At 47.3% G+C, this 15,479-nt stretch overlaps 1 protein-coding gene across 1 annotated transcript; it reads right to left on the reverse strand.

Moving 5' to 3' along the window:
• Positions 1-7,749: 7,749 nt before the first annotated feature.
• Positions 7,750-10,577, reverse strand: LOC139324427 (vomeronasal type-2 receptor 26-like). The gene is made up of 2 exons (XM_070954140.1): positions 10,529-10,577; positions 7,750-8,651 (listed from the first exon to the last, which is right to left on the reverse strand). The coding sequence occupies exons 1-2, from the start codon at positions 10,575-10,577 to the stop codon at positions 7,750-7,752; spliced, it is 951 nt and encodes a 316-aa protein (XP_070810241.1).
• Between the last annotated feature and the right edge of the window lie 4,902 nt (positions 10,578-15,479).

A 15,479-nucleotide genomic window follows, 5' to 3' on the forward strand; every position in this document is an offset into this window, starting at 1 on the left:
CTTTCTTTTTATTTCGAATTGGAGACAAGATCCTCTAATTTAGCACAATTTTCAGTAAATCAGAACTGGAAAATATGAAAGTAATGTCTAGCCAGACTTTATTTATTTGTTGGTTGTGATTTATTACAACCAAAAAAGAGAGAGAATTTTATGAAAGAGGAATTCACATATCAATAGTTCTATTGATTTTTACTTGAGCAGGTCTTACCTTATTTATTTTTATTTATTTATTTATTAAATTTTTATACCGCCCCCTCTCCCGAAGGACTCGGGGCGGTGAACAGCCAGAATTAAAACACACAATACAAATATTAAAATATATTAAAACAAAATTAAATTATCTTAGGCTTCTCCAATTTAAAACCCCGTTACCCATAAAATTCACCCAATTAAAAATTTTAACCCAGCCCGGCTTGCTGAAATAAAAAAGTCTTCAGGGCCCGGCGGAAGGTCCGGAGGTCCGGGATTAGTCGTATCCCTGGGGGTAGCTCATTCCAGAGGGCGGGTGCCCCCACAGAGAAGGCTCTTCCCCGGGGGGGGTCGCCAGCCGACATTGCCTGACAGACGGCACCCTGAGGAGACCCTCTCTGTGGGAGCGTGTTGGCCGGTGGGAGGTTATCGGAGGCAGAAGGTGGTCTCGTAAATAACTGGGTCCTAAGCCATGGAGCGCTTTGAAGATGAGAACCAACACCTTGAAGCGCACTCGGAAGACCACTGGAAGCCAATGCAGCTCGCGCAGGAGAGGTGTCACGTGGGAGCGCCATGTCGCCCCCATAAGTACCCGCGCGGCCGCATTCTGCACCAGTTGGAGCCTCCGAGTGCTCCTCAAGGGGAGCCCCATGTAGAGAGCGTTACAGTAGTCGAGGCGGGAAGTAACGAGGGCATGAGTGACCATGCATAGGGAGTCCCGATCCAGAAAGGGGCGCAACTGGCGTATCAGGCGAACCTTAGAATCCCTTATACCACCAGACTTGAAATTCTGGCCTTGGACAATCTGGAACTGCACCGCCTGTGGTCAGATGTAAGCATAGTACACAAAATTGTCTGCTACAACGTCTTACCTGTCAACGACTTCTTCAGCTTCAACCACAATAATACATGGGCAAACAATTGATACAAACTCAAGGTAAACCACTCCAAACTCGATTGCAGAAAATACAACTTCAGCAACAGAGTGGTCAATGCCTGGAATGCTCTACCTGACTCCATTGTTACAGCCTCAAACCCTCACAGCTTCAACCTCAAACTGTCTACCGTGGAATCACCCCATTCCTAAAAGGTCTGTAAAGGGGGCATGCATAAGCGCACCAACATGCCTGCCATCCCTGTTTTACTGTCCCCATTTATCTGTACTTACTTCCTTTGTTTATGTTTATGTTTATGTTTATACATAAACATAAACATACTAAACATAAACCTGCTATCTTGTACATGTTTGATAAATAAAATAAAAAACAAACAAACAAACAAACAAACAAACAAAATAAATAAATAAATAAATAAATAAATAAATAAATACCTGAGGAATCTTGTAAATGCTCAGAATGTCGGCCATAACCTGAGAGATATGAGAATTGGGTCCTGCAATAACACAAATTGAGTTTTGGTCGATGCTGCATTTATAGTTGGGAACAAATCTGTCATGTGAAGAAAGGAGCTCCATAGAAGCAAGGTAGGTCCACGTTGCCATGAAATAACTGTTATATATACCAAAGCCCAAAGTGATGTTTGGCAAGATCTGGGGATTTTCATTGATTTCCTTTACAGCAAAGATCAAGGACAAGATATGCTGGTATGTCTGTAAAAACAAACTTTAAGGGAGGGCAGTGCCTAGGTCACAACAATGGAATTTCCGCACAATTTGTTGCATTTCAATTTTATAATCTTTTTTAACAATTCCAAAAAAAGAAAGAAAGAAAGAAAGAAAAAACCAGACTGCCTGTAGAAAATACTTGTCCTCTCTTTACCACAAAAATAGTATAAAATCAACTATTTAGCAGATAGACTCTTTGGTTTGTTTGTTTGTTTTGTTTTATTTGATTTGTATACCGCCCTACTCCCGAAGGACTCAGGGCGGTGAACAGCCAAGCAATAAAATACATAAATACAAAAATTTAAAAAACCAGTTAAAATCAAATTAAATCATTTTGGCCCAGACAAATTAAAACACCCCAATAATTTAAGAACAGATTTAAAATTTATATATTAAAAGAGGGAGGAGATTAGGCCAAGCCTGCTTGATGGAATAAAAGAGTCTTCACAGCGCGGCGGAAGGTGCGCAGATCCGGGATCCTCCGTATCTCTGGGGGGAGCTCATTCCAGACGGTAGGTGCCCCCACAGAGAAGGCTCTCCCCCTAGGGGTCGCCAGCTGACATTGTTTGGCTGATGGCACCCGGAGGAGTCCCTCTCTATGCGAGCGTACTGGCCGGTGGGAGGCTATTGGTGGTAGTAGGCGGTCCCATAGATAACCAGGTCCTAAGCCATGGAGCGCTTTAAAGGTGGTAACCAAAACCTTGAAGCGCACTCGGAAGACCACTGGGAGCCAGTGCAGCTCACGCAGGAGAGGTGTCACATGGGAGCACCATGACGCTCCCATCACCACCCGCGCGGCCGCACTCTGCGCCAGTTGGAGCCTCCGGGTGCTCCTCAAGGGGAGCCCCATGTAGAGAGCATTACAATAGTCCAGGCGGGAGGTGACGAGGGCATGAGTGACTGTGTGTAATGAGTCCCGATCCAGAAAGGGACGCAACTGGAGAATCAGGCGAACCTGATAGAAAATCCTCCCGGTCACGGCCGTCAAGTGGTCTTCTAAAGACAGCCGTGAATCCAGGAGGACGCCCAAGTTGCGAGCCCTCTCCGTGGGGGCCAGTGATTCGCTCCCAATAGTCAGAGATGGCGTCAACTGACTATATCGGGACGTCGGAAACCACAGCCACTCGGTCTTGGATGGGTATCCAAGATAGGGTATCCCTATCTTTCAGTTATCTAAATTACATATCTCTTTTAAAATGTTTTTATAGCATCGTGATGTTTCTATCTCATTTTGAAAGATGAAGTAATGTATATTGTGACACATTAGAAATTGCAATATCTTAAAATCTGGAAAGCAACATTTCCTAAGAAATCCTTTCTGTGATGTCAAAGAAGTTGAATTAGAGAAAAAGAATTAGAAAGAGTGCAGAGAAGAGCAACAAAGATGAGTAGGGGACTGGAGGCCAAAACATATAAAGAACGGTTGCTGGAATTGGGTATGCCTAATTTGATGAAAAGAAGGGCTAAGGGGAGACATGATAGCAGTCTTAATTTCATGAATTTCCCCTTAGCAGTTTAACAATCTAACCCATATGTGTAATTAGAATAGAATAGAATAACAGACTTGGAGGTCTTCTAGTCCAACCCCCTGCTTAGGCAGGAAACCCTATACCACTTCAGACAAATGGTTATCCAACATCTTCTTAAAAACTTCCAGTGTTGGAGTATTCACAACTTCTGGAGGCAAGTTATTCACTGATTAATTGTTGTAACTGTCAGGAAATTTCTCCTTAGTTCTAAATTGTTTCTCTCTTTGATTAGTTTCCACCCATTGCTTCTTGTCCTGCCCTCAGGTGCTTGGAGAATAGCTTGACTCCCTCTTCTTTGTGGCAACCCCTGAGATATTGGAAAACTGCTATCATATCTCCCCTAGTCCTTCTTTTCATTAAATTAGACATACCAGTTCCTGCAACCGTTCTTCATGTTTTAGCCTCCAGTCCCCTAATCATCTTTGTTGCTCTTCTCTGCACTCTTTCTAGATTCTCAACATCTGTTTTACATCGTGGTGACCAAAACTGAATGCAGTTTTGCATTCTATTTCTACTTCTACTTCTATTCTTCACTGATGAATTTCTGCCAGACTTAATCAATCAAGGAAAAAGTGACATGGAACAAAAGAATAGAATCATATCCCAATAATAGAAATAGTAGAAATGCTTCTGTCTAGAATGCATATTTAGTCTCCAAATAAACTTTGGTTTTACCTTATAGAAATTTCTTTTCTGTGCAGAATGTGATCTGAGCAGTTACACACATACAATACTATAGTGGAATTGGTGTTTTGGACAGAAGCACTGGGAAACTAGAAATCAGAACATTGAGGAAAACTCAAGGATATCTGTTAAGCAAGACCAAGTATAGTGGTAAAAATTTTATAAAGGTGAAACAAAGCGAGGGGAAAAAGCTCTGTTTTACTGTTAACCCAATTATTATGAACTATGTACTGTACAATCTCTGAGCACAGGAAGTTAACTGAAAGGAAATAAAATTTATAGTTCAATCATTTATGCCATCCCCAAAATAGATTAACTATTTATCCAACCAGATTTGGGAACTGATATAGTTAAGAATAATAACTACGTACAAGGGATCATCAAGCAGTTCTTCAGATGGAATTGTTTTGAAGGTGATTAGGTTAGACATCATGTAGATCAGAGAAATAATGCCACCAATGATGAGATCACCTGAATGGTAAGACTTGTATTTAATACTAGTCTTAATACTAGGGTTGTTGATAGTGGATTTAGCACCATGGCATATGACCTGAGAAAGCAGTTTTATCACCCACAGCCTGAAAAGTAACATAGCAAATCACGGATGTTTGTTGCCCAAATGATCATTGATATGGATTCTGAGTATACGACAATCTAACATTTCTTCTCAGGGATCATTGAAATGCAGAAATGTATAGGGAAAGCAATCAGAATCAACCTTGCTCCATATTTGATTGATATGGCTTTTGAATATAGGACAATCTAACATTTTGCCTCTTTCTTTCAGATGACTTGAATGCAGAAATGTATAGCAGAAACAATCAGAATCACAGAGCCTTGCTCTTTAAACCTCATATTTGAATGTGTTAGGAACAAGAAATATTAATAACATCAGTCTGTTTTGCTCTGCTCTTTGGAACTCCCTAGAGACCAGAGGAGTAGAATTAAACAATGTCAATTATAGGGCACAATATCTCTTGTTCTTTTGGTATTGCAGAAGAAGATAATTGATCTCATCTAGGAGAAAACAATTTGCCATTTCTATGTAGCAACAAGAGAAGAAATGGATTGCAGTCAAAGGGATAATATCTAAGGAATGTAAGTAAACAACATAGTGAAAAAGAACAAGTTTGCCAGCTTTGTAATGGTATGATAAGATGGTATGACACAGAAGTCAGGCACTTTGACTAGACTTCCATAATGAGAAAAGAACATTATTAAATTAAGAAGTCATTATTTGTCAGCAAACATTAATGCCTTTAGTTCACCTATAGTTGTGGTTCACCTATAGTTGGGTTGGGATGGTAGATATAAGGTGCTGATAGACCCAGGGTGTACCCAATGCCTGATAAACTGAGTGGTAGCCAATGATCTATGGGTACAGGTCAGGAAATTGGTTAACCCCATTCGGTTTGAGCAGATTAATGGGTCCCTGGTGGGGGGAGTGCTGGCCACACATGTCACTGAGCCAGTGTGGTTAGACATGGCCCAGCATTTTTTCCCCCCGGTTTTGGTCTATGAATTTGAAGTAAATAAATAGATTTTGATGCAACTTGAGAAAAAGTTTCAAATCTTATATATTAAGTTTTATATCTCTTCTTCCTCTTCTTTCTTTTAATTGTCTTCTTCTTCACACTAGTTTATCACTTTTTTTGTTTTCCTGTAGAAATCTTTTTCTCTAGTGTAACCTTCAATAACTCTTATGGTAGCTGCATTGCACTTTTTATTTCTCAGAAAAATTCACCTATAATATATCTTACTTATAAAGTAACTGCATGTTTTACAATTTTATTTATGATTAAAGCAAAACAAAATGAATGCAGGGTCTTAACCACAGAAATATGTCTGAAGCCACAGGTTAGATAAGTTATAGTATAATGAAGGGAAGAAATCAATTTTGTTTCTTTATCAGTTGTTCCTTTCTGTTTAAATCAGGCCTCAGAACAATAATGTAGCATTTGGGGGAAAAGATGCAGCCCAGTAATCCAGCTGCAGAAGCCAAAATGGAGAAGATCTCCACAGCCACCATGTATTTTCCCCTGGTGCTCAGATAGGTGGGAATGAATAATATCCAGACACTGCAAAAGACTAACATGCTGAAGGTGATAAACTTAGCCTCGTTAAAGCTATCAGGTAGCTTCCTAGCAAGGAAGGCCACTATAAAGCTAATAGCAGCCAGGAAACCCATGAAACCAAGGACTAGGTAAAACATTGTGTTTGAACCTTCATTGCATTCCAGGACAATTTCTTCAGGCATGGAGTCCATGTCAGAATCTGGGAATGGGAGTGAAATAGCCACCCAGACTATACAAATGGTGATCTGCATCAGGGAGCAAGATAGGACAATAGAGAGAGCAAGGTTTTTCCCCACCCACCTCCTCATTTTGGAGCCTGGCTTGATGGCCATGAAGGCAAGAAAAACTATGGTTGTTTTCCCTAATATACAAGAAATGGCTACAGAGAAGATGATGCCAAAAGAAGTTTGTCGTGTGAGACATTTCAGTTGGTTGAGCTGCCCAGGGAACAGCAGAGTGCAGAGAAAAGAAAGGAGAAGAACTATGAGAAGAACAAAAGTGAAGTTCCTATTGTTGGCTTTTACTATAGGAGTGTCCCAGTGACTGATAAAGATCTTAAGCACAAAAGCTGAAGTGATGGAAAAAAATAAAGCAATAGTCAGTGTGAGACCAAGTGGTTCTTTGTAAGACAAAAATACGATGCATTTGGGAATGCAAAGATTGTGAGCTTCATTTGGATATTGGCCTTCTGAGTATTGAAAACATTGATCTGGATCTGAAAAATAAATAATTACAATGATATATATTTCAAATGGCAATTTTTGGCCATAGGGGTGGTAAAAAGATGCATATGTTTGCTGAATGGATAAATATGGTCTAGAATAGGGGTGTCAATCTCAAAGCCCGGGGTGCGGATCCAGCTGCCCTGGAAAAAAGCAAAGGACTGGGAAGCTTGGGAAATGAAGCTTGGGAAAGCCGCAGGTGACCCTCCTGATCTCCATTTTTGCTGACAGAGGGTTGCAGGTCACCAACACAACTGAAAATGGAGCTCAGGAGCCTGTTTTTGCTGGCAGAGCACTCGGGCCGCCACAGGTGCCCCCAACAGGAGTGATGTTGAGCTGACCACACCCATCCTGGTCCCCCGAGATCAAACACTACCCTGATGAAATCAAGTTTGACATCCCTGGTCTAATTATTCCAATTATTCCAATTTTTTAAAAAAGCCGTTCCACCACAATGTCTGTGGTGATTCTCAATAATCCTGGTCATGGTTGCCTGAAAAGTGCTTTTTCAAAAGGCAACTGGACTTCAAGAAAAAAGAAAGAAAGAAAGTCCAGTTGCCTTTTGAAAAACACCTTTCAGAATTCCATCAAAATATTCACATGTCTGTTGTTGTATGCTGTTGGACTAGAAATCAGGTTTTGCTGAAAATTGGTCTTTTCTACATAACATAACATTTTGATACTGAATATTTGGCATAAAAAAACAAGTAACTCAAGAAATATATATATGGCTCTTCCTGCTTTTTAAAAGCAAACTACTCTATCTCTGAAATAAAGAATGAAGTTGTCTTTCTTATGGAGTGCATAAGTTACTCATGATTATTTGGGGAAGAAGGATTGATTCTGAACTAACTTTACCAAATTGAACGCAGAATGAAGTTTGAACTAAAGAGTGAAGCTTACTAAATAAATAAATAAGAAGGAGTTCAGTTTTGTTTCTTTATCAGCTTTCCCTTTCTGTTCAAATCAGGCCTCATGACAATAATATAGCATTTGGGGAAAAAGATGAAGCTGAGTAATCCAGCTGCAGAAGCCAAAATGGAGAAGATCTCCACAGCCACCATGTACTTTCCCTTGGTGCTCAGATAGGTGGGAACAAATGAAACCCAGACACTGCAAAAGACCAACATGCTGAAGGTGATAAATTTGGCTTCATTAAAGCTATCAGGCAATTTCCTGGCTAGAAAGGCCACCGTGAAGCTGATGGCTGCCAAGAATCCCATAAAGCCAAGGACAATGTAAAACATGATACCTGAGCCTTCGTTACATTCCAGGACAATTTCTTCAGGCATGGAGTGAATGTCTGAATCTGGGAATGGGGGAGAAATTGCCAGCCACACACTACAAATAGTTATTTGCACCAAAGTGCAAGATAGGACAATTGTGTTGGCCAGCCGTTTCCCCACCCATTTTCTAATTTGGGAGCCTGGTTTGGTGGCCATGAAAGCAAGGACCACAATGGCTGTTTTTGCCAATATACAAGAAAGAGCTACAGAGAAGATGATGCCAAAAGCAATTTGTCGCATGAGACATTTTACTTGGTCAGGTTGTCCAATAAAAAGTAAAGTACAAAGGAAGGAGAGGAGGAGAACAACTAGAAGACTATAGGTCAGGTTCCTGTTATTAGCTTTGACAATGGGAGTGTCCCGCTGTTTAATGAATATCCCCAGTACCATGGTTGAGATTAAAGAAAAGAAGAAAGCCACGCTTGTCAAGGTGATTCCCAAGGGTTCTTTGTAAGACAAGAAGGTCGTATGTTTTTTAATGCAAAGCACCTGGTCCTTGTTAGGATAGTTTTCTTCCGGACATGGGAAACAGTCATCTGAATCTGGAAGAGGAAATAGAGTTGTCTTACAGATAAGAATTCAGAGTTAGCTCAGCCTTTCCCAACTTTCAGATGAAGTCTATTTCTGTTGTGGCCCTGCCCTCTGAGCCTGTCCCATCGGAGGAAGAAAGCTCCGAGCATGAGGAAGAGGAGTCAGCCAGGCCTCCTTCTTCAGGCCCCTCCCCTCTGGCATTGTCTCAGGTGCCGGCCGAGGGAGAGGAGATTAGCAGGGAGACAGGTGGCTCGGATCAGAGTGACGGAGAAACATCATTCCTGGACGCACGCCTCCGAAGGCGTGATAAACTATTGCAGCAGCTCAGAAGGCGTGCTAGGGATTAGAACTGAGTCACTGGACCACACCCCAGAGACTATATAATAGAGGATAGTGGTCAGTGATTCTTGTGACGAACAAAACTAACCTTGGATAGTCACTAAAGCCTCATTCGGAACTGCGGAGAGAAAGATTTATTGTTTTCGGACATTTGGAAGCTGAGTATTTGTCTTTCTGTTTTTCTGTGAAAATAAAGGCACTTGGCAGACGGTGTGTAAATCGCTGCCAAGTTGGAGATAAGACCTGGGTGTGTTCCAAAGTGTTTCCTTAACCCTCGGCTGGCTGTGTTTGTGTGTGTGTGTGGACGGGGACAGATCATCTTGTTCGTCACACCATACTCCATCGTTAACCCACTATGGACCAACAGCTGCAGCAGCAGTTACAGCAGATACTGCAGGCCAATCAGCTTCTGCAACAGCAAGTAGCACAGCTAACTGCCCAACTTGCTTTGGGAAATGCTCCTGCAGCTCCCCCTCCTCCCCCTCCCCATCCGAGATGCCCAGTGAACGTGCCAGATAGGTTTTCTGGGCAGCAGGAAATGTTCCCGGCCTTCTTGGGACAATGCCAACTGTTCATGGCAATGAGGCCGGAGGATTTTCCGGATGACCAGGCTCGGGTGGCATTTGTTATCAGCTCCCTCTCTGGCACTGCCGCCTGATGGGCCACGCCCCTGTTGTTGCAAGATAGCCCCTTGCTCCTGGACTTTCAGGGCTTTTTACAACACCTGCACATCATGTTTGAGGACCCCCTCCGGGTGTAGACGGCAGCGAGGCGCATCAAGGACCTCCGCCAAGGCAAGCGCCCCCTGCAGGACTATATTGCAGAGTTCCGACTGCTAGGCCAGGATTCGGCTTGGAATGAGGTGGTGCTGATGGACGCCTTCCAGGACGGCCTTTCCGACGAGATGCAGGATGAGCTGGTTCATGTGGAGGCACCACCGACCCTCGATGCGCTGGTGACCCAATGCCTGCGCATCGACACCCGCCTGCAACGGCGACGGCCCCGTCGGGCTCTTCCGGAACCACCGACAGCATCAGCACCCACGCGTTTCGCACCGACAGTGCTCCGGACCGCACAGCGTTTTGTGGCGACGGCTGAGGAGCCCATGGAGCTCGGAGCAGCCAGACCTCAACTAACAGCCCAGGAGCGGATGCGGAGACGTCAAGGGGGGTTGTGCCTCTATTGCGGCGAGGCAGGACATTTTGCCGCCTCGTGTCCCCAGAAGCGGAATGGACCGCTCAAGCCTGTTCCGGAGTCTCGGTGTGACCAGCCGGGAAATGGGCCAGGCCTGGCCTAGGGGAAACTCTGGGTCAGGCACGTGACCATGCCCCGCCGGAGTCGGCGGCTGTGGACTGTGAGCCCCCTCGGCACCTGATTTTGAACACCCGGGTGTTGTTGGCTAACCGGTCGGAGGGGCTCCAGGCGCACGCGCTGGTGGACTCGGGGGCCACCACAAACTTTATGGACCAGGCCTTTGTGGCCCATTACAAAGTCCCCTTGGTTCCAGTGGACCCTCCGTTGAGGGTCGAGACTATTGATGGGCCGGAACTCGTGGCGGGGCCCATCAAATTCGCTACCCAGCCCTTGCGCCTCGCCATTGGGAACCACGAGGAGGCGATCCAGTTTTACGTAACGGCGGATCTGCACTTTCCCTTGGTCCTGGGGATGGCCTGGCTTCACGACCCTCAGGTGGCGTGGTCGAGAAACGCCATCTCGTTCCCGAGCCTGCAGTGTGTCGACCACCTTCGCCACACCTGTGCCGGCCAGGACGTCTCTGCCCCGAACGTCTCCTTGCCTCCGGAGCTGACGCCCTTCGCCGACATGTTCAGCGAGAAGGAGGCGGACCGCTTGCCCCTGCACCGACCCTACGACTGCGCGGTGGACCTGATGCCCAACGCGCCCCTGCCCTTGGGACGCCTGTACTCCATTTCGGAGCCCGAGCTAGCCGCCTTATGGGACTTTCTGGAAAAGAACCTGGCCCGTAGGTTCATCCGGCCTTCGACCTCCCCGCTCTCGGCCCCGGTCCTCTTCATGAAAAAGAAGATGGAGGACTTATGCCTGTGTTGCGACTACCAGTGCTTGAATGCCATCACAGTGCGAAATCGCTATCCCCTGCCGCTGATCCCAGAGCTGATGGAGGGGTTGCGGGAGGCCTCGATCTTCACTAAGCTCGATCTCCGAGGGGCCTACAACCTGGTGCACGTGCGAGAGGGGGACGAGTGGAAGACAGCGTTCGAAGTGTCGGTACGGACACTTCGAGTATACCGTCATGCCGTTCGGGTTGACCAACGCCCCCATGGTCTTCCAGCACTTGATGAACGACGTGTTCCGGGACATGCTGGATCGGTTCGTGGTGATCTACTTGGATGACATTTTGATCTATTCCTGGACCCTGAAAAGTCACCTCCAGCAGGTCCTGCAGCGCCTGCGGGAGCACCAGCTCTATGCGAAGTTGGAGAAATGCTACTTCTTCCAGACTGGACCCGCGCAAGGTGGAGGCCTTGCGCAGTTGGGAACCCCTGCGTCGGGTGAAGGACGTCCAGGGTCTGTTGGGATTCGCCAACTACTATCAGACCTTCATCCCGGGCTTCGCCACCCTGACCTTGCCATTGACCCAGCTCCTTCGGAAGAAGGTCCCGTTCCAGTGGGGGCCCCCACAGCAGCAGGCCTTCGAGGTCCTCAAGCAGGCCTTCCTCATGGAGCCAGTCCTGAGGCACCCCAATCCACACCGTCCGTTCATGGTGGAGATGGACGCGTCCAACCTGGCAATTGGGGCGGTGCTGCTACAGGCTCCGGTGGATGGCGGCACTCTTTTTCCCTGCGCATACTACTCCCGGAAACTCAACCCTTCCGAGCGCAACTACACCATCTGGGAAAAGGAGTTGCTGGCCATCAAGGCTGCGTTCGAGGCTTGGCGACATCACCTCGAGGGGGCCCGACACCAGGTGAAGGTGCGGACGGACCATCGGAACCTGGAGCACCTCACCACGGCCAGGAAGTTGAACCAGCGGCAGATCCGGTGGTCATTGTTTTTCGCCCGGTTCAACTTCCACGTCACATACATTCCGAGCAACCTCAACCAGAGGGCGGACGCGCTATCCCGTAAGCCGGAATACTTTTGCCCCAAGGACTCTCTTCCCCCCCGGACGGTGCTGCCAGCGGACTCCTTGGCCGCGGTCCAGGAACCGGTAGACCTGAGGGCTCAGGTGCTGGAAGTGCAGCGATGGGACGACTGGTCGCAGCAGCTGAGAGCGGATGTCGGCCCCGCGTCCCCATGGACCATGGAGGAGGGCTTGCTCAGACACCGGGGTCGGCTGTACGTGCCCACGAGTCCGCTCCGAGCCCTCATCATGAACCAGTGCCATGACAACCCCGCGGCGGGGCACTTCGGCTTCTTTAAGACTTTGAACTTGGTGACACGGACTTTTTGGTGGCCTCGGGTACGGCACAACGTGCATGCCTACGTGACGTCCTGTGTGACGTGCCGACAGGCCAAAGCCGCGTCCGGCCTCCCTCCTGGACTCCTCCAGCCGCTGCCGACACCGGAGAGACCGTGGGGAGCCATCTCCATGGACTTCCTGACAGACCTGCCCCTGTCTGCTACATACACGACCATCCTCGTGGTGGTGGATGCGCTCACGAAGATGGCACATTTCATCCCATGCCACAGCCTGCCCTCGGACCGCACCACGGCTCGCCTTTTCCTGCAACATATCTTCCACCTCCACGGCCTGCCGGACCGGGTGGTTTTGGACCGTGGGGCCCAGTTCACGGCCCGCTTCTGGAAAAGCCTGATGGCCGCGCTGGAGGTGCAGGTGTGCCTGTCGTCGTCGCACCATCCGGAGACTGACGGGGGCATGGAGAAGGTCATCGGCATACTGGAGCAGTACCTCCGCTGTTTTGTCAACCAGCAGCAGGACAACTGGGCCGAGTACCTTCCCCTGGCGGAGTTCGCTTTTAATAACTCCCAACACACCTCCACCCAGATGACCCCGTTCCATGCCAATGTCGGATACCATCCACGGCTTTTCCCGTTGACCATCATGGACTCCCCTGTTCCCGAGACCCGGGACTTCCTCTCGGAGCTGCAGGCGGTGCAGTGACTGGTGCGAAAGAGTATTATAAACGGTTCGCCGATCGCGCCCGCTGGGCGACGCCACCACTGGAAGTAGGAGATCGGGTGTGGTTGTCCACCAAACACCTCCCCACGGACCGGCCGGTGAGGAAACTGGCCCACCGCTTTATCGGTCCCTTTCCTATCGAGGCGGTCATCAATCCGGTGGCCTACCGGTTGACTCTACCCCGCTCCATGTGGCTCCACCCTGTTTTTCATCGGTCCCTCCTGGTCCCTGAGACCCCCGCGAGCCATCTCCGCCGCCCGCCGACGCCTGCCCCCCCAGCCACAGCCGACAAGGATGATGCCTCGACGTACGAGGTGGACAGTATCCGGGACTCCCGTTGGCTGAAGGGGCGCTTCCAAAACCTCATTGCCTGGAAGGGGTACGGGCCCGAGGATTTCACCTGGGTGGACGCGTCTGCTGTTCAGGCCCCTGATCTGGTGCGGGCTTTCCACGAACAGTTCCCGTCCCGACCGTCAGACCCGGGGGTAGGGCCCTGCGGTGGAGAATAGTGTTGTGGCCCCGCCCTCTGAGCCTGTCCCATCGGAGGAAGAAAGCTCCAAGCATGAGGAAGAGGAGTCAGCCAGGCCTCCCTCTCCAGGCCCCTCCCCTCTGGCATTGTCTCAGGTGCCGGCCGAGGGAGAGGAGATTAGCAGGGAGACAGGTGGCTTGGATCAGAGTGACGGAGAAACATCATTCCTGGACGCACGCCTCCGAATGTGTGATAAACGATTGCAGCAGCTCAGAAGGCGTGCTAGGGATTAGAACTGAGTCACTGGATCACACCCCAGAGACTATATAATAGAGGGTAGTGGTCAGTGATCCTTGTGACGAACAAAACTAACCTTGGATAGTCACTAAAGCCTCATTCGGAACTGCAGAGAGAAAGATTTATTGTTGTCGGACATTTGGAAGCTGAGTATTTGTCTTTCTGTTTTTCTGTAAAAATAAAGGCACTTGGCAGACAGTGTGTAAATCGCTGCCAAGTTAGAGATAAGACCTGGGTGCGTTCCAAAGTGTTTCCTTAACCCTCAGCTGGCTGTGTTTGTGTGTGTGTGTGGACAGGGACAGATCAATTTCAGTGCCTAGAATTTCCAAACTTTGGATTTGATATCTATATGAAAGGTTGTAGACCAGGAAATTTCTATAACTAAATTGGGTAAGAAAAGTAGCATAGTAATTACTCTGACTTTACTTAGTAAGTTATTGATCAAAGATTCATATTGCTGCCTAACTCATGGTGTGTTGTGGTCTGCCACCGGCCTGCAGAGCTGGCCGCAGAGTCGGACAGTGAGGAGGCTGTGGAGGAACATGGGCCAGTCCTGGAGCCTGGGGAAGGCTCAGACAAGGGTTCTGCATTGGAGGCAGAGATTGGGTCAGGGCCATCTGGGAGTTATGTGCTGACTCTGGAGCCTCCAGATTCTGACATCAGTGAGGCAGAGGAAAAGTGGGAGCCTGTTCCCAGTGCGTGCATGCGCAGAGCTTCCAGAAGGCAAGAACAGTTAAGACAAAAGGGTCGACTTGGGAGTAAGGCTTGGAGATGATTGCCCCTCCCATAAGACATAAAGGTGGAGCAAAGGGACATGAGGCTTTGTAGGAAGCAACTTTGTTCTTTCTGGTTGGTTTAAACTCTGAAGCTCCATTTTGACTTTGTGCTCCGTTTGGCCTTGCAAAGTTAATTGGCAATTAGGTATTTGGCAGTGTTTCAAGAGAGATAAAGGTGGGTGCTTATCAGCCTTATCTCGAAAGACTGTGGCAGACTTCGGTTAGACTATTCACAAACTGCTTGGGACTCATTACGGCCTGTAAATGAACATAATTCACAGCCATTGAAATAAAAAGAGGGTTTTTGGGACTAAGTATGTGATTGTTACTGTCTCAGGAAGCCTTGGTCAGAACATGGTGATGCTGGGTATCTTCCAAAGATAAGGCCCCATATAAAAAAGTCATTCCATTCCATCCCCCTGGGGAAAATATTCAGACAAACCACTTGATGTCCTCTGCATCAGCCTGGATCCCTAGGGTTTCTGAAAAGAAGTGTCTTCACAGCATTTCAAGAAAGCATCACAATGGGAACCAATCATACCTATACCATAATGATGTTCCTCAAGGAATGAGCCACTATAGAAAGGCTCTTTATTTTCATCCAACTGGATGGACATCCTTAATAGGTGGGGAAGCCATAACAAATCCTGCCTTCCAGTCTTTTTTTTTTTTTTTTAACTGACTAGGGTTTTAAAGTGATAACCAGCACCTTGGATCTGGAAGCAAATTGGTAATCAATGGATCTCCCAAAAAGGACTGACACATGTGTGAATGTAGACTTCCATAAAACCATGTGGACCATCATATTTAAGACTCAGCTCTTCCTATGAACAAACC

This window comes from Pituophis catenifer, unplaced genomic scaffold, assembly GCF_029215685.1.
Source record: "Pituophis catenifer annectens isolate HBS135680 unplaced genomic scaffold, rPitCat1.0.hap2 SCAF_15, whole genome shotgun sequence".
NCBI classification, from domain to species: domain Eukaryota; kingdom Metazoa; phylum Chordata; class Lepidosauria; order Squamata; family Colubridae; genus Pituophis; species Pituophis catenifer.

Excerpts from the sequence above, each read along its gene's own strand:
- LOC139324427 (XM_070954140.1), bottom strand. The coding sequence starts at position 10,577 with ATGGCGAGGCGCAAGGGCTGGGTAGCGAATTTGATGGGCCCCGCCACG. Across the intron at positions 8,652-10,528 it reads TTTGATGGGCCCCGCCACGA|ATTCAGATGACTGTTTCCCA; the intron begins GTTCCGGCCCAT and ends TTCCTCTTCCAG.